General features: G+C 43.7%; 1 protein-coding gene across 2 annotated transcripts in view; it reads right to left on the bottom strand.

The window, feature by feature from the left end:
* Positions 1-18752, bottom strand: part of DHX40 (DEAH-box helicase 40) — a 119878-nt gene that overhangs the window by 73656 nt on the left and 27470 nt on the right. For both annotated transcript variants that reach the window (XM_082247382.1, XM_082247383.1), the window contains exons 7-10: positions 15879-15978; positions 11041-11127; positions 10771-10953; positions 2634-2714 (exon numbers count right to left, since the gene is read on the bottom strand). In XM_082247382.1, coding sequence (XP_082103508.1) covers positions 2634-2714; positions 10771-10953; positions 11041-11127; positions 15879-15978 — 451 coding nt within the window. The remainder of the gene's footprint in view (positions 1-2633; positions 2715-10770; positions 10954-11040; positions 11128-15878; positions 15979-18752) is intronic.

The raw sequence follows: 18752 nt of genomic DNA, 5'->3' as shown, positions 1-18752 counted from the left end.
TTTCCCAGACCAGGGCTTCTTCTGAGAGCCTTGGCCTTTGAACGGTTTGCCCTTGTAGTGCGGCCGAAAGGCACGAAAGGACCCCTGAGGGGGCCGAAAATTAGCATGCTTCTTCCCAGAAGCCCCCTTAGCCTTGGGGAAATGGGGCAAGAGAGTGCTCTTACCCCCGGTGATCCCCTTAATCAACACATCCAGGGACTCCCCAAAAAGGCGAGACCCATCATAAGGCAGATTGGCTAAGGTCTTACGTGAAGATTGGTCCACCGACCAACATTTCAACCAAACCAGGCGGCGAGACAACACCGCCACGCTGTGCACACGTGCAGCCAACGGAATCAGGTCCAGGTCCGCATCACACAGATACATGACACCCTGGTGGATCTGATCCACCATATCCAGGGTCGCCGCCGAGGCCGAATCGGCCACTAGGACGCGCCTAAGCATCTGCGTCCAACTTGCGATCGCCTGGGCCGCCATGAGAGAAGCAAACAGAGCCTTAAGCATAGAACCCGTAACAGAATAAGTATGACGGGCAAGAGACTCCAGTCTCCTATCCGTGGCATCACGGAAAACAGGGGAACCCTCTGCAGGAATCGCAGTGGCTTTGTTCAAAACCGCAATTGCATGATCCACTGGCGGAGGCACACACCACCGTTCATCCGTGGCAGGCGAGAAAGGATAACGCAGCTTGAATTTACTTGGTACCGCAAAAGGCTTGCGCAGATCGCGCCATTGATCCTTAACAGCGCGCTGAAAATCAGCATTGCAGGGAAAAACCTGTGGCGTCCTGCGTTTCCTCTGCGTCCCATAAGCCGCCAAGGCAGCGGGGGGGACACACTTCGTCCTGCAAACGTAGCGTCTGCTTAATGGAAGCAATCAACTCATCCATGATTGCAAGCTCTTCAGGCGAGCCAGGGGGAGAATTATCAACCCCCTCAACTTCAGCCTCTACCTCAGACCCCACTAGATCAAGAGAGGAGCGGGACCCCGATAAGGAGGTCCCTGCCAGAACAGCCCCATCACCTTCACCCTCAGAATCAGAGGACAGAGCAACTCTGGGCCGTTTAGTAGATTGAGCAGCCACCAGCATTTGCACCTGGGCAGCAAGGCCAGCCACAATAGTGGCTAAATCCCCCCCTGGGGGGGAAACAGCGGTCCCCTGGCTTTCCACCAATACTGTAGGAAACTTGCCCTCCTGAGAATCCATTGCCCCTGTAATGCCAGACAACCAAGGGTTAACTGCCCCCTTTTAGCAAGCGCGGCAAGCGCAGCCCACCGCACCACACTCAGGCACAATGAGACCCCCATAGGGAATATACAAACTGAATACAGGCAATGGATAGCAAGAACAGAAGGATAAAACCTGAGGAGACCCCGCTGCTGCTGCTGCCTCGATCGGTGTTCCTGGAAAGAGGAAGTGATGCTGCCAGGGCGCTCTATGTAAGCCTATGGAGGCTACAAGAAAATGGCCGCCGTGCATGTAAACCATGCGGCCGGAGCGGGTGCCGGTAAAATGGCGTCGTTTGGCGCCGAAAACGCCGCTCCACAGTGCATAAAAACACACACATTACATCCCAATATAAGGATACATGTTAGATCGCCGCAGCGATCGCTGTATATGCCCAAACATGCCAAGACAAAACATGCCCCACAGCACACAGCTTCTCACACTTCCCAGCCTGACACACACAGTGTCATACAGCTCCCCCCCCCCCCCCTTGCAGCCCACAGCATGCAGCCGAGAGATAGGGAGACAAGCAGTGTGATTAAAGGCAGGTTACACAGTCCCAGACTGAGACCCCCCCAGACAGACAGGTCCCCACATAAATACACTTACCTCACATGGCGTGGGGAACCCGCACAGGCGAACAAGCCGCTGCACATGAGGCAGGGAGAGTCGCAATTCAAGACGCACACAATGGAGGTTAAGAAACCGCACAGCGTCCGGTGAGGTAGCCACCTCACCAATCATCCCTGCACCGAACAGGGATGGGTCGTTCACTGTGCCAGGAGCGTTACCTGGCTGAACGCTCGATGGCAGACTGGGAAGCCACTGACCCACGACCTGCGACCAGGGGGATCAGCCCGAGACCCAGTCCGCATGATCCTCTTCGTCCGAAGAACTAACTAATGCTGACAAAAATAACAGCTAAGTAAAGATAGAGAGAAAACTCAAACAAAATATTAAAAAGAAGAAAGAGTCTGGGACAGAAAGTCCCAGCACAGAGAGAGCCAGCCACTCCTGACAAGCTAGACATTAAAACTGAGATATGGTTGCAGGAAGTAGGAGGGTATTGACTGAGGGGACCACCCCTTGAGGGTGGGATATGTTAAAGCTTTATTGTTAACATATTCTGTTGCCTAGCTACTCCTTCGGAGCAAAGTCTAATACCCCATATGTGACGAATATGAAGAGGCGGCGACTGTCGGAGGACGTAAGAGAAATACTATTTTCTATAGAATTTTGCCAAAAAGAATGGCTCCGCTCCAAAAAAAGTATTTATTACTTTGTTATCCTACAAAATAAACAGGATCATAGTCAATTTTTTAAAAAGTGCAAGGACTGAAGTGGTTAAGAAAAAATGTGTTAGATTTCCTCTTATTTAGGAAAAACTGTAGAAAAGATTGTTTACCGGTCAATTGCGCTGCACTGATAGAGCTTCCTGAGCGCTTCTAAAATAAATCTTTCTTCAGGGGGGTCCAAGTATGGGAACCTGCAGACAAAAATTTAGTTAAATCAGCTAAAATGTATTTGCTAGGAATTGTATGTAGCAATAATTTGTTTCTGATAAATCATGTTACTAGTAATAGCAAAAGAATGCCAAATTCTTCAGTGCAAACCTATTGTTGTGATTTTATACACCTGTATCAGCATCACTCTGCAATATGGAGGTGAAGCGGTTAGCACGGTTGCTTTGGGTTTTGGTCTCAACCACCATTAGGATGCTATTTGCATGGAGTTTGTATGTTATCCCTGCCCTGTGTTTGTATAGGGTGCTACACTCAAAAAAAAAAAAAAAATGGATTTTTGTAAGATCTTACCGTAAAATCCTTTTCTCTTAAGCTCATTGACAGACGTAGTCTTCTTGATTCTCAAGAGCTGGGTTATGTTGTCTCCGCAGGAGTAGGACTAGGCAGAAAGACAAAACGTTCTGGCTCCACCTTAGGGGCAGTTCCTGAGGGTATATCCTCCCTCTCTCTGCTACAGGGAATCAGTTCTGTTTAAAGCAGTACAGAGCATTTAACCCAACCCAACTCAATGATAGAGGGGCGGGTACTACGTCTGTCAATGAGCTTAAGAGAAAAGGATTTTACGGTAAGATCTTACAAAAATCCATTTTTCTCTATCGCTCATTGACAGACGTAGTCTTCTTGATTCTCAAGAGCTGGGACATCCAGAAGCAGTGCCACAAATGAGGGGTGGGATTGACAAAATCAAATCCAATCTAGAAGGCCCAACCGGTGCCAAACTAGAAGTTTTAAAGGCTCATTATAAACAAAGAATGAGACTAAAGAAAAAATTTTCCAACGGAAAAAAACCCTCGAGGTAGACCACTGGTCTCCTCAAATTGCGGCCTGCAAAACCTTGCGGCCAAACGAGGCATCAGACGATGCCATTACATCAACTTTATAATGTTTAGAAAAGGTATGCACCGACGACCAGGTAGCCGCCTTGCACACCTGGACCACTGACGCCTGATGGCGAAAGGCCCATGACGCACTAAGTGCCCGAGTGGAGTGCGCCTTAACAGGGAACGGGGGCTCCCGACCCTTAATAGAATAAGCCTGCACTACCGTCTGTCTGATCCATCTGGAAATGGTCGCGGCAGATGCAGGCAACCCCTTTTTGGGTCCATCTGGGATCACAAAAAGTGAATCCGTCTTGCGAAACGAGTCTGTCGTTTTCAAGTATACCCTGATCGCCCGGACCACATCCAAGGAGTGTAAAACAAACTCCCGAGGATGACTGGGCTTAGGACACAGGGAAGGTAATACAATTTTTTCATTCAGATGAAATTCTGAAACCACTTTTGGTAGGAAGGATGGATTCGGACGAAGAACCACCTTATCTCTATGAACCACCAGATATGGTGAACGACAAGATAATGCGGCCAGTTCTGACACCCTGCGTGCAGAAGTAATAGCCACCAAGAAGGCCACCTTCTGGGACAACGTGGGTAGAGGAATCTCCCTAATATCTTCAAAGGGAGGTTTCTGAAGAACCGACAACACTAAATTAAGATCCCAGGGGGGTAACGGCGCGTGCACTGGCGGAGCCAGATGTCGCACCCCCTGGATGAAGTTCCGCACCAAGGAATGAGTAGCCAAAGGCTTCTGAAAGAAGATGGCTAATGCTGAGACCTGACCCTTGATAGTACTCAAGGCCAGTTTCTGCTCAACCCCTTGTTGCAGAAAAGCCAATATTCGACTAATCGAATAAGACCGAGGACGGAACCCCAAAGGTTCACACCATGCAATGTAGGACTTCCATGTGCGATGATAAATCTTTCTGGAAGTCGCTTTCCTTGCTTCAACTAGAGTAGGAATAACTGAAGCTGACAAACCTTTGTCCTTCAGCACCTGGGTCTCAATAGCCAGGCCGTTAAAGCCAGCGATCGTAAAGCAGGATGGAAGATCGGTCCCTGAGACAGTAGATCCTCCCTGAGAGGAAGTCTCCACGGGACGTCCGCCACCAGCCTGACCATGTCGGCGTACCAAGCTCGACGAGGCCAGTCCGGAGCTACCAGGATTACTGGGATTCCTTCCTCCTCTATCCTGCGAACAAGTCTTGGCAGTAACGCGAGAGGAGGGAAGGCATATATTAGCTGGTATTGCCCCCACGGGGCGATCAGTGCGTCTGCGGTTTCTGCTAGAGGATCGCGGGAGCGAGCCACGAATCTCTGAACTTTCCTGTTGAATCGTGATGCCAACAGATCCACATCCGGGGTGCCCCACCGTAGGCACAACTGGTGGAAAACGTCTGGATGGAGGGACCATTCCCCCTGATCCAGGGTCTGACGGCTGAGATAATCTGCCTGCCAATTCTCCACCCCCGGAATGAACACCGCAGAGATTGCTGGAACAAATCGTTCCGCCCAGCGAAGAATGCAAGCCACTTCTTTGGCCGCTCGGACACTCTTGGTGCCCCCCTGGTGATTGACATAAGCCACGGCCGTGGCATTGTCCGACTGGATCCGAACCGGGCTGCCCTGGAGCTGCTCGGTCCAGTGAATCAGACAAAGTCTGATCGCTCTCAGTTCCAATACATTTATCGGTAACCTGGATTCTTCCGGGGACCAAAGTCCCTGGACAGATAACTGACAGAGAATTCCTCCCCATCCGGATAGACTGGCATCCGTGGTCACTATCGTCCAATATATTGGCAGAAATGACTTTCCCTGGCTGAGCATCGGAGACCGAAGCCACCAAACCAGAGACTCTCTGGTCTGTTTGCTCAATCGTATCTGATTGTCCAGGGATTCCGGATTCCGATTCCATCTGAGAAGAATCTCTTGCTGGAGAATTCGGGTATGGGACTGGGCAAATGGGACTGCTTCGAATGAAGCCACCATCAACCCCAGAACCCTCATGCAAGTCCGAAGGGAAGACCAGTTGTTGGACAGTAACAACTGGACTGCTGATTGAATCTTTCGGAGTTTCCCTACCGGAAGAAAAACTCTTGTCCTGACTGTGTCTAGGATTAGACCCAGATATTCGAGCCTCTGGGTGGGAACCAGAAATGACTTTTGCTGGTTCACCAGCCACCCGAATTCCTGTAAAGAAATCATAGTAATTTCTATGTTTTGTAGCAAGGTCTGAGGAGACTCTGCATGAAGCAGAAGATCGTCTAGGTAACCAAGGATCGATATACCTCTTTGGCGCAGAAGTGCCAACATTGGGGCCAACACCTTTGTGAAGACCCGCGGAGCCGTGGCGAGACCGAAAGGTAACGCCACAAACTGATAGTGGTTCTCCCCTACGGAAAAGCGTAGAAACCGCTGATGTCCTGCGAAAATGGGAATGTGAAGATAGGCGTCCTTGATGTCTATGGACGCTAGGACATCCCCTGGATGCAGGAAGGCTGCTACCGTGCGAATGGACTCCATTCTGAATCTTCTTATGTTGACGAAAGAATTGAGTGCTCTTAAGTCCAGAATTGGACGCACTTTGCCCTCTTTCCTGGGTATTGTAAACAGGTTTGAATAAAACCCTTGAAACCGTTCTGTCCAAGGAACGTGGACTACCACTCCTTGTTGTAGTAGATCTGTGACTGCTCTCCGCAGATCTTCTAAACGATCTGAGGATAGTCGGATATTGGAAGGGAAGAATCGCGCCGGTGGGAGAGATCGAAACTCGATCTTGTACCCTGACCTTATGACTTCGCAAACCCATTTGTCCGGGATTCTGGAAAGCCATGGATCCGGGAACCGGCGAAGACGTCCCCCCACCCCAGTTATGGGTGGGGGCGCACCTTCAGGCTTTGGATGGTTTATCTTCAGGTCTGGAGGGGGCGGGCTTTTGCTTGCCCGACCAACGACCCCTGACGCCTCCTGCAGGAGCTTTGGAGGACTTAGTTTTTTCACCCGCTGGACGAAAAAACCGCTTGTGAGCAGAAAAAGAAGGCCCTCGTCTTTGACGAGTTCCTCTACCTTTAAAATTTTGCGGTAAAAAGGTGCTCTTTCCACCGGTGAGATCCTTAATGATCTCATCTAAGTTGGCTCCAAATAGACGCTCTCCTGAAAAGGGGATATTAGCCAATGCTTTTTTGGAACCTTGGTCGGCTAACCAACCTTTTAGCCACAGTGTACGCCTGAGAACCACTGCTGAGACTGATGCTCGCGCCATTAATGGAGTGGCGTCTAACGCCGCATCACACACAAACTGTAACCCCTGTATCATTTGTTCCAACAAATCTGATACCGCCTGAGGGACTTCTTCTAAGTCCCGGCGTAACCACTTGGTCCATTCAGTTACAGCCTGCGAAACCAGACCAATAGCTATTATAGGTCTGAAAGCTGATCCAATCAAGGAAAACATGGTGCGAGACATAGCTTCTATCTTGCGATCCACTGGATCTTTAAAAGACGGAGCGTCTTCTAAAGGAATAACCGTGGCTTTATTCAATCTAGCAATTGGTGAATCCACCACAGGTGGTTCTGTCCATTTCTTAATAAGGGTTTCCTCAAACGGATAACGCCTGTCAATGCGTTTAGAAATAGTAAAAGTGCGTTTTGGCAGACACCATTCTTCTTCGATTGGATTGCCAAAACATTTGGGCAATGGAAAAACCTTCGCCACTTTGATGCGTTTTTTAGTCCCAAAAGGGATTTCAGTTTCAGCTATTTCCGATGGAATACCCTGTAACCTTAAGGTCTCTTGAACAGATACAATGAGTGCGTTTACCAACGCTTCCTCTCGGGCTATGGCGGATGCCGAAACATCCTCCTCACTGTCTGAAGAGACAGGACCCGAGACACCAATCCCAGATGAAGTACCTGCAACTGCAGAAATAGGCTCAGAGTCTGAATCCGAGGTTTCAGATAATAAGGGGTTAGGCGGGGGTCGCTTTCTTGCGCCCTGTCCCTGACAAGCCACTTCCACCCGGGACACAAAAGTTTCCATAATAGCTGACAATGATTCAATTGTCAATGGGGTGCTGGAGGATCCCGCAGACCCCTCGAGGGGATCCGGAGGAGATACATGAGTGGCAGGGTCCATGTTAATACAGGACACCTTTGCCAGCAAAACAAAAAAAACTTTTTCTTTTTTTTTTTTTTTTTTGTGTGTCTCCCCCTAGCGCAATAGCGCCCCTCAGAGTACCTGCTTCTCGATCCCAGAGAGAGAGAGAGGGACCCCCAAGGCTCACCAACCGATGCAGTGCAGTTTCCAACCAACTGCAGTCAGCGTCTGTCTTACACAGACTGGAAGGAGCGGTTTGCTTTTTCCCGGGTAGAAGGCGTGGCTCCGCCCCCTGTGTACGCCTTCCGGCGTTCCCAGCCCTCCACGAGGTAGCTGGGCTCACAAAACATGGCCGCCCCCATAGAAGAGACATAAGACTCCAAAAACATGGCGGCCGGCGTGACCTGAGGACATACATGCATTCGGTCTACGGCAAAATGGCGGCGGACCGCCGAAATCGTCTTCCCAGCACATCCACCTGCACTCTGCTAAGAGGTGATATATGGATCTACAGAGATACACTACACATAAGGTAGGATTATACCTCCTATGTCTGCTGTAATGTTACAGTCTGCTGGGTAGAGTGTTAGCTCTTAAACCAAGTCCACTTCCCACAAACACATGCTGTATTACAAGGGGGACTTGTAAGTATCAGATATATACTGACCATATATGGAGGGGCCCATAATACATACTGCCTCATAACGAGGAAAAAAGGGAACGTTTACTCACCATACCGAACCGACAGGCACCCTCTCTTCACAATACCCTCTCCACCGGGGTGGGGGTTTGTGGACGCCTCGACTCTCTGGTACCTGGCGTCCAAGCGAGACTTTTAACTCGCAAAGTCAGTCCCTTCACTGGGACTCCGTCGCGGCCGACCCAGCGCGGAGCTCTGGTCTGCACGCGCTCGTAGGCAGAAACCGGGGTGACCACTGGATCTCAACATCCAGCCCGTCGCCCGGCCCCGCATACTTACTTGAATATGTCGCGGCCGACCAAGCGCAATGCCATGGTCTGCGCGCGCTCGTAGGCCGGCTGGGGTGACCACAAGTGTCGCCCAGTCCGGCATCTTTGCTTGAAGATCTCACAGGAAAAAAACACTGGAGAAAACTACCTAAAAAATGTCTTTTTCTTAAAGAAAAAAAGTCTTGCCAGGACCAAAAGATCCCAGCAAGGAACTTAGGTCCTTACTCCTGACTAGACAGAAAAAAACTGATTCCCTGTAGCAGAGAGAGGGAGGATATACCCTCAGGGACTGCCCCTAAGGTGGAGCCAGAACGTTTTGTCTTTCTGCCTAGTCCTACTCCTGCGGAGACAACATAACCCAGCTCTTGAGAATCAAGAAGACTACGTCTGTCAATGAGCGATAGAGAAAAAAAGGTAGGTTAAAAGGCTTCTGCTGTAAATTGCTCCATTATCTGTACTATTGCATGGTGTGAATATGAGCAGAACATTAACTGTAAGCCTTAATGAGACACTGATCCATGTACTAGTTATTGTAAAAAAAAAAAAAAATGTGTAGCAGCGTATGATAGTGCTAAAGGGAATGCTATACATTCTTGAGCATTGTATACCATATGAAAGATTATGTTTAAATACTGCTATAATAATAATAATAATAATTCAGCCATATGATATTGTAGGCAAATACTAGGGGCAAGACACCAGCTGAGAATATCACCAACAAAGTGTCTACTGGAAACATGCTAAATATGCTCATAAAAACACACTAAAACAATATAATTTGATTAAGCCGAGTAAAAAGCAAGATGACTCTCGCGCTATCGGATTATAAATAAAGCTGTTAAAATAAAAAAAAAAAACCTTCCCAGGTGCTGCGAATACTGAACTGGTTACCCAAACAGTGTAAATGAATAAAATAGTACTGTGCTCCTAGGGTTTTTAGAGGTAAAAACAGGTGCTCCAATTTTCTACTAGTCACAAAGATATATATCAATTTAACTTCAAAATACTAAAGTGTGTGTGTCTGTGTATATATATATATATATATATATATATATATATATATATATATATATATATATATATATATATATATATATATATATATATATATATATATATATATATATATATATATATATAGAGAGTTTAAAAAAAAAAAAAAAAGTGCTCCAGTGTATGATGGAAAACTATAAGAAGTGCATACTGTGCTGGACGAAGTCCTATATACCGAGAATTATCAGGGGAAATAAATAATAAAATCTGTGATATACTAACTACACCATGATGGCTTTTTCTTATATGATCTGGAGCCATTGGGTTTGTTTAATAGTCTGGAGCTTCAAGGTGAAAAGTTTCCCATTTCCCCACCAAACTCTGGGGCAAGAAAAACAGAGCACACACAGGAGGATTACAAGCCATCAAACTCCCAATACCCACAGGCCTTGCTGTTTATAGCTGGAGGTGAGCAGTTCGCACACATATAGGTGTTGTCACTGAAGAACACCCCTGATCATTGGAATACTGGTGGAGGATTTTAATAGACGATTAAAGGACATCACTTTTTAAAGAAATATATTTTGAAGAGTCACTTAAGTCTGAAATTGGTTGGACACTCAGCACAATTGTTTGAACCTTATGTATTCTTTGTTGAATTTATTTATGTATTTATAATTTGGTTTGTATATTTGCACAATTTGCACCAAATACTGGAGCACTTTTTTTTTTTTAAATATATATATATATATATATATATATATATATATATATATATATATATATATATATATATATATATATATATATATATATATATATATATATATATATATATATATATATATATATACACACACACACACACACACACACACACACACACTTGAGTATTATTTTGAAGTACATAGTTTTAAATTGAGATATATATATATATATATATATATATATATATATATATATATATATATATATATATATATATATATATATATATCTTTGTGACTAGTAGAAAATTGGAGCACCTGTTTTACCTCTAAAAATCCTAGGAGCGCAGTACTATTTTATTATTTTATTAATATAATTTGATTAGTGAAATAAAGAAATAAAGTGAACATTGTGGAATACCTGATAAAATCATTTACTTCCTGGCATTTAAGGGTTAGAATGACAGATGTTAGACTGGTGCGTTTAATCTCAGGTATCATGTGATCTGGCATACATTTATCCCAGAACTCCTCGCTGTAAATTCGGTAGCATTTTCCAGATGCCGTCCTGCCCGCTCTCCCTGCTCTCTGCACAGCTTCACTTCTTCAGGAAAAGGAATCAGAGCAAGAGTTACAGATTTAGAAAGAAAAATGTAATTTTAGCCAACAGTATATTCTTTCTGTTGCTTACTTTGAAATGGGAACTATTTCTAAAACATCAAGTCCAGCCCTGGGATTGTGGTTTAACTGCTTCACAAATCCACTGTCTATTACATACCTGAAACAAAATGGAAAAAAACGTTTAAAGTAAACAGCTAAAGGGAAAAATAAATATTAAGCAAAAAATGTTTATACATGGGTTCTCTGGTGGAACTTAACATTTCCTAGTTCCTAATCGTCTTACCCTTTTTTTAAAGGGAAAGTATGTAATGTACTTTGCACATTTGGCATTATTTATTATTTGACTGATGAATTTTTACATACTTACGCTTTCATTTCATTTTTGTATTAAATATAAAGTTTTGTAGAGTAGCCAGTAGAGGGGGCTTTATGTTCATCGGAAAGAGATCAGCCACACAGAGTACACTTTTATCAGTGGGTCTGCAGACTCAGACTAGCAATGTGAGAAGGAACAGTAAGCATGACATTTGGGCATTGGGGATGAGCGAATGTGTCTGGGTTTGGTTCCAATGGAAGAGGGGAGGAGGGTGAAAAAAAAAAAATGGAAACAGAAGATTCTCCCAGACCGCATCTGCAATACTGTATTCTAGCATCACATATTTTGGATATGTAAAATAATTTTTTAAAGTGTTAAAAAAAAACAAAAAAGGTTTATTAAATTAAAAATACCACACATTTTATACTTACCTGCTCTGTGCAATTGTTTTGCAGCACAGAAGGTTTTTTACTTTAATGCGTTGTTTGTGTGTGTGTGTATATATACACACAGTGGGTACGAAAAGTATTCAGACCCCCTTAAATTTTTCACTCTTTGTTATATTGCAGCCATTTGCTAAAATCATTTAAGTTCATTCTTCTTCCTCATGAATGTACACATAGCACCCCATACTGACAGAAAAACACAGAATTGTTGACATTGTTGCAGATTTATTAAAAAAGAAAAACTGAAATATCACATGGTCCTAAGTATTCAGACCCTTTGCTCAGTATTTAGTAGAAGCCCCCTTTTGATCTAATACAGCCAGGAGTCTTTTTGGGAAAGATGCAACAAGTCTTTCACACCTGGATTTGGGGATCCTCTGCCATTCCTCCTTGCAGATCCTCTCCAGTTCTGTCAGGTTGGATGGTAAACGTTGGTGGACAGCCATTTTTAGGTCTCTCCAGAGATGCTCAATTGGGTTTAAGTCAGGGCTCTGGCTGGGCCATTCAAGAACAGTCATGGAGTTGTTGTGAAGCCACTCCGTTATTTTAGCTGTGTGCTTAGGGTCAGAGTCTTCTACTCTGTTGAAAGTTAGGAAATCTACTTCTAGGAAGATCTACCATCGTACGTGGACGATGTACATTGCGTGGTGCGAGTCTCTTGGGATTCATCCTCGCTCCTTCTCGGTGGCTCGGATCTTGACCTCCTTTCAACGCGGGGGGGTTGAACAGAAAATTGGCCTTGAGTACCATCGGCTTTGGCAGGCTTCTTTAAATTTCAACGACCTTGGGCCACACACTCGCTGGTGCGTACCTTACTTCAAGGTGTCCGACATTGGTTCCTCCAGTGTGGGCTCCGTTGCAGCCTTGGAATTTCAATTTGGTGCTTTCGGTTCTCCAGAAGCCTCCTTTTGGAGAAACTTCAGAGATTCCTCTGCTCACGCTGTCCCAGAAGTTGGCCTTTTTGGTGGCTATCACCTCTTCGTGCAGGGTGTCGGGAACTTGCGGTGTTATCCTGTCGCTCACCTTACCTGGTGATTCACAGGGATAAGGTGGTTCTTCGCCCTGGTCCGTCGTTCCTTCCAAAGGTTGTCTCTGTTTTTCATTTGAATGAAGATATTGTGTTGCCTTCCCTGTGTCCCAGGCCTAAAAATCTGAAGAAAAATTGCCTTGCATACCTTGGATGTGGTCTGGGCAATTAGGGTGTACCTGGCAGCTTCGGCATCTTTTAGGAAGTCAGACTCTCCATTTGTGCTCACGGGTGGACCTCGTAAAGGGTTATCTGCTTCCTCTGCAACCATATCCAGATGGATCAGACAGATGGTGATTCAGGCCAATTCCATCAGGGGTTAGGTTCCTCCTTTCCCTGTCGAGGCGCACTCTACTAGGGCACTTAGTGCCTCCTGGGCTTTCCATCAGGCATCAGTGACGCAGGTTTGCAAGGCGGCCACCTGGTCGTCGGAGGTGTTACCATCTGCGTATGCTTCTTTTGGCCGCAAGGTTTTGCAGGCTGCTGTTTAAGAGGACCTGATCCTCTTTGAGGGTATATTGTTTTTTTCAGGTGGGCTCCAGTTAGTTTAATTGAGCTCCTGTTTTTCCTGGTTGGCTACAGTTTAGCCTTGGAAATTTATTTTTCGCTGTTCCCACCCCTCGTGTTTTACACTGCTTTGGGATGTCCCAATGATTATCATCATCAGGAGCCGTGTCCGTCAATGAACGAAAGATAAAATGGGATTTTTGACTTACCGTAAAATCCATTTCTCTGATGTTCATTGACGGACACAGCATCCACCACTCTGTGGAGTTGTAATTCTCCTGACACTGCTTGTAACTAAACTGAGTGCCTATAGCAGAGAGAGGGAGTACACCCCCTGCGACTGCCCATGTTCAAAGCCAAACTTTTTTTCTGCCTAGTGTCCTACTCCTGTAGAGGGCAGTATAACCCAATGGTTAAGAATATCAGGAGCCGTGTCTGTCAATGAACATCAGAAAAATTGATTTTACGGTATGTCAAAAATCCAATTTTCTCCTCCTATCCACACTCACACCTATTTCTTAATTCCCAAGGTATTCCAAAAATAATCTTCAGGTATGTGTTGGATAGAAATTGGCTAGTCCCAGGATAGTAAACAAGCACTTTAATAGCAAGCAAAATAAGAGAAAAGGCAGATTTTGTCTTGCAATAAAAAGTTGTTTAGTAGTACACAAAATTTGTATTGTCTCTAAGAGTGTATTTTCCCTGGTCTCAGATACAGATTCTGTATTTTCTTTTATCCCAGAATATTGTTCAGCGGTTAAGCAGTATTTAAGCAGCTTGGTTAGGCTACAAAATAAAAAAAAGGGAGAGATGAGACTGTTTTTAGATTGAAAGAAGTATTAGATTTTGTTTGGGAGACAATAGCTACAATTATTGAATGGTAGCCGGACAGTAGGTTAGCAGCTTGATTAGGCGGGGAGAGACAAAGCTATTTTAATGCTTAACTAAAGTTTAGAATGTATCATTTGAAAAACAAGTACCACACATATTGTACAGCTGCTGGACAGTGTGTAAGCAGTTTCTTTGGACCACAGTGTAAGAGGGAGAGACAAAGCAGATTTTAACTTGAAAGAAACATTAGAGAGTACAATTTCGGAGACAATAGCCATACATATTGTACAGTGGCTGGAGAGTATATTAGCAGCTTGGTAAGGCCGCAGTGTGAGAGGGAGACACGAGGCTCGTTTTATCCCCAAAATAATAATAAGTAAATTACTTCAGAAGGCAAAAGCTACAAAGTATTGTACAGTGGCTGGGCAGTATGTAAGTAGCTTGGTTAGGCCACATTGTAAGAAGAAGTGGAAATACAAGCTTTGTCTTGAAATAAATATTAGAGTAATATTTCAGAAAGAATAGCTATACATTATGAACAGTGGCTGAACAAAAAAAAATAAAGTTTACTTAGTAGAGAGCATTTCCTTCTTCTTGAATTAAAGTTTGCCCTAAAAGCTTTAAGTGGGTAGCTTGAAGCAGTCTAAAAACTTTGCAAATGCTTTGTGCAAACTTGCTAAGCAAGTGGGTACAAGACATAATTTCCAAAACAGTGAAAAAGCAGCTAGTAAAAGTTAGAAGTCCTTATGTTGGATATTTGTTCTAAACAAGTGACTCAAGGTATTGAAGCTATGGAATCCGTATGAAAGCAAGTGGAGTAGCATATTCAGAAAATGGACAGCAATGACAGCATACGTATATGTTTCTCAGTACAGGTTTTCCTTTAACAAGTAGGCACAAATGAAGCTGCAACAGCGCCTGCAAGTGAAATCTGCTGCTGCGGTGAAACTATTTGCATATGATGCCACCACATATAATGTCATTATAACCAAAAAGTCAATCTTTAGTAAATGATACCCAACCTGGAGGTCTGTTTTGGGTGGCATTTACTAAAGACTGACCTTTCAGTGGAATGCATCAATATTTAGCTTTTTTTCTCTTTAAAAAAAAAAAAAAAAAAAACAGTGGCTAGACAACTCTTTGTGGAATATGTGTGACACATAACTTGCTAAAGTCATAAAGAAGTGTCAGTACCTCACAGCTGAGACTGTTTAAACTGGTTTCACATTCTACATTGAGTAAGCAGAACGCCATCATACTGTTGGATAACAGACAGAGTAGTCAGCACGGAACTTCTGTTAAAGATATCTCACTATAGGGGTTCCTGAGCGATTTAATAAGCCAGTATAATTCTGTTTGCTAGCAACCACACAAAACTAAAATAATTGTGTGTGGAGTTCAATTACTAACTGGAGTAGCTAGTCACCTAACCACCAGCAGTAAAATATTCTGGAGGCCAAAAAAAAATAGTTGTATAGGTATACATTAAAGTGCAAGCTCACTTTTTTGCAGGGGAAAAAAAAAAAAAAAAAGCACTCTCTTCGCAGTGGCCATATGATGTCCGCTATAAACAAGTCCACACTTTTTGTGAAATTTACTGGTCTTTTTGCAGGGCTGGGGCTGCTGCATTGTAAAATGTACATATAAATGGGAATGTGTCTATTTTTCCTGGTTGTGGTGCCTCACTAAAATGCAACTGGTGTAAACTACATCCATACCAGTACCAGTGTCCAATCTGGAGACAAACATCAAAGGACTAAAACAATATAAAAAATCTGCACCTTATCCCTTCAATGGTCACAGATGTTGCAGCAATATTTGTGGCTACTACACATTTTCTGATCCCTTTAGGTGGAGGGAGAAATATTCTTTTTTGCAGATCTGGAAAACAAATTTAAAACAATGACTATATTTTTTATTTCAGCAAATATTATACTACCAACACTGAGAAGTACTGCCAATTCACATGGGCACAGAACAGACAATAGCATAGTCAATGAAAGAGATCTAGTATTAACATACTAGAATAAAATATTAGACAAAATGTCTAAAAAAGAACTTCTTCTTTAACCACTTAAAGACCAGGCCTTTTTCTGACACTTGTTGTTTACAAGTTAAAATCTATATATTTTGCTAGAAAATTACTTAGAACCCCCAAACATATACAATATATATATATATATATATATATATATATATATATATATATATATATATATATATATATATATATATATAATTATATATACACACACACATATACATATATGTACACACACACATTTTATTTTTTTTTTTTAGCAGAGACCCTAGAGAAAAAGATGAAGATCATTGAAATACTTTGTCACATTGTATTTGCGTTGCGGTCTTACAAATGCAAATTGTTTGGGAAAAATACACTTTTTTTAATTAACCACTTAAGCCCCGGAGGATTTGGCTGCTCAAAGACCAAAGCCCTTTTTTCAACTTGGCACTGCGTGATTGTAACTGACAATTGTGCGGTCATGCAATGCTGTACCCAAACGAAATTTACGTCTTTTTTTTCCACAAACAGAGCTTTCTTTTGGTGGTATTTGATAACCTCTGCGCTTTTTATTTTTTGCGATATTAATAAAAAAAAAAGAGCAAATATTTTGAGAAAAAAAATGACATTCAACTTTGTTTTTTAAAAAATATCCAATATACTCAATTTATGTCATATTTTGGCCAAAATGTATTTAGCTACATGTCTGACAAAAAAAAACAGTAAAGTTAGCCCAATTATTTTCTATAATGTGAAAGAGAATGTTAAATTGGTACCTAACATGTCATGCTTCCAAATTGCGCACGCTTGTAGAATGGCGACAAACTTTGATACCTAAAAATCTGCATGGGTGGCGCTTTAAAAATTTCTACAGGTTACCAGTTTAGAGTTATAGAGGAGGTCTATGGCTAGAATTATTGCTCTTGTTCTAACAATCGCAGCGATACTTCACGTGTGGGGTTTGAACACCGTTTACATATGTGGGCATGACTTGCATATGCGTTCGCTTCTGCTCGCGAGCTTGAAGTGACGGGGCACTTTAAAAAAAATGTTTTTCTTATTTATTTTACCTTTTTTATTTTTACACCCTCCCTAAAAGTTTTTTGATCACTTTTATTCCTCTTACAAGGAATGTAAACATCTCTTAACAGAAATAAGCAGGAGAGGTCCTCTTTAACCGGTTGCCGACCGCCGCACGACTATATACTGCGGCGGTCAGCCCCGGCCAGGCAGAGTGACGTATCGGTACGTCACTCGCCTGTCACTGACTTGCGAGCCTATCGCGGGCGGGCGCGCGCCCGCCGAGGCGCGCGCCCGCCGCGGCTCGTTCACAGGCAAGTCCGTGCGTGTGACCGGCGGACTCGATGTCCGCCAGTCACACTGCGATCGCTCCTGTGAAGGGAGAAAGACAGAGCAGCTTGTGTAAACAAGCTGCCTGTCAGTTCTCCCTGTGTAAAAGTGAAGATCTGTCCGTTCTACTATGTAGAACGGTTGATCTTTGCTTTTACACCAATAGGAATGTCCCTACACAGTTAGAATCACGCCCCTAGGACACACTTAACCCCTCCCTGTCCAATAAAGTTAACCCCTTCCCTGCCAGTGTCATTTTTGCAGTAACCGTGCATATGTATAGCACTGATTACTGCAGTAATGTCACTGGTAACCCCAAAAGTGTCAAAAATGTCAGTCAAGGGTCCGATCTGTCTGCCGCAATGTCGCAGTACCGAAAAAAAAAAAATCGCAGATCGCCGCCATTACGCGTTAAAAAAAAAAAACACCAAAAATGACAAAAATCTTTCCCTTTGTTAGTAAACGCGATAACTTTTGCGCAAACCAATCAAAATACGCTTTTTGCAATTTTTTTTTACCAAACATAGGTAGCATAAAACAAATTGGCCGAAAAATGTTAAAAAATTTTGATTTTTACTTTTTTTTTTGGGGAATTTCATATAAAAAAATGTGAAAAATATTGTTATTTTTGCAAAATTTACGCTCTTTTTTTGTTTATAGCGCGTGATCAAAAAATCGCACAGGTGATCAAATACCACCAAAAGAAAGCTCTGTTTGTGGGAAAAAAAGGACGTCAAATTCGTTTAGGTACAGCGTCGCACGACCGCGCAATTGTCCGTTAAAGTCACGCAGTAAAAAAATCGCAAAAAAACCCCTGGTCCTTTAGCAGCCAAATCCTCCGGGGCTTAAGTGGTTAATGTGAGATCTAGGGTCAAAAAGACCTCAGATCTCACATCTAAACTTAAAAACAAAAAAGTAATTTTTGTTTTTGCAAGGAAAAAAAAAAAAGGGTCCTTTAAGGCCGTTGGGAGGAAGCGACGTATAACGTCACTCCAGTCCTCCAAGACCATAGAGTTGAGTGGAGGCCAGCTTGCCCTCACTCGACTTCCTGCCTAGGACTCCATCGGACCGGATCGTTTTCCCCGCTACCAACGGCTCTGGTAAGCGAGGAAAAATGACCGGGAAGCGGCGGGAGGCGAATCCGCCGCTGGGACCACTTTTAAGTTAAAGCGGAACGCCCGCAGTTTAACCACTTCAGCTCTGGAAAATTTTACCCCCTTATGCGATTCGGCACTGCGTTACTTTAACCAACAATTGTGCGGTTGTGCAACGCTGTATCCAA

The sequence above is a fragment of the Pelophylax lessonae genome (genome assembly GCF_965119305.1).
Source record: "Pelophylax lessonae genome assembly, chromosome: 2".
NCBI classification, from domain to species: domain Eukaryota; kingdom Metazoa; phylum Chordata; class Amphibia; order Anura; family Ranidae; genus Pelophylax; species Pelophylax lessonae.
Note: the sequence above shows the minus strand (reverse complement) of the source record. Positions and strands in the feature narration are given on the sequence as shown.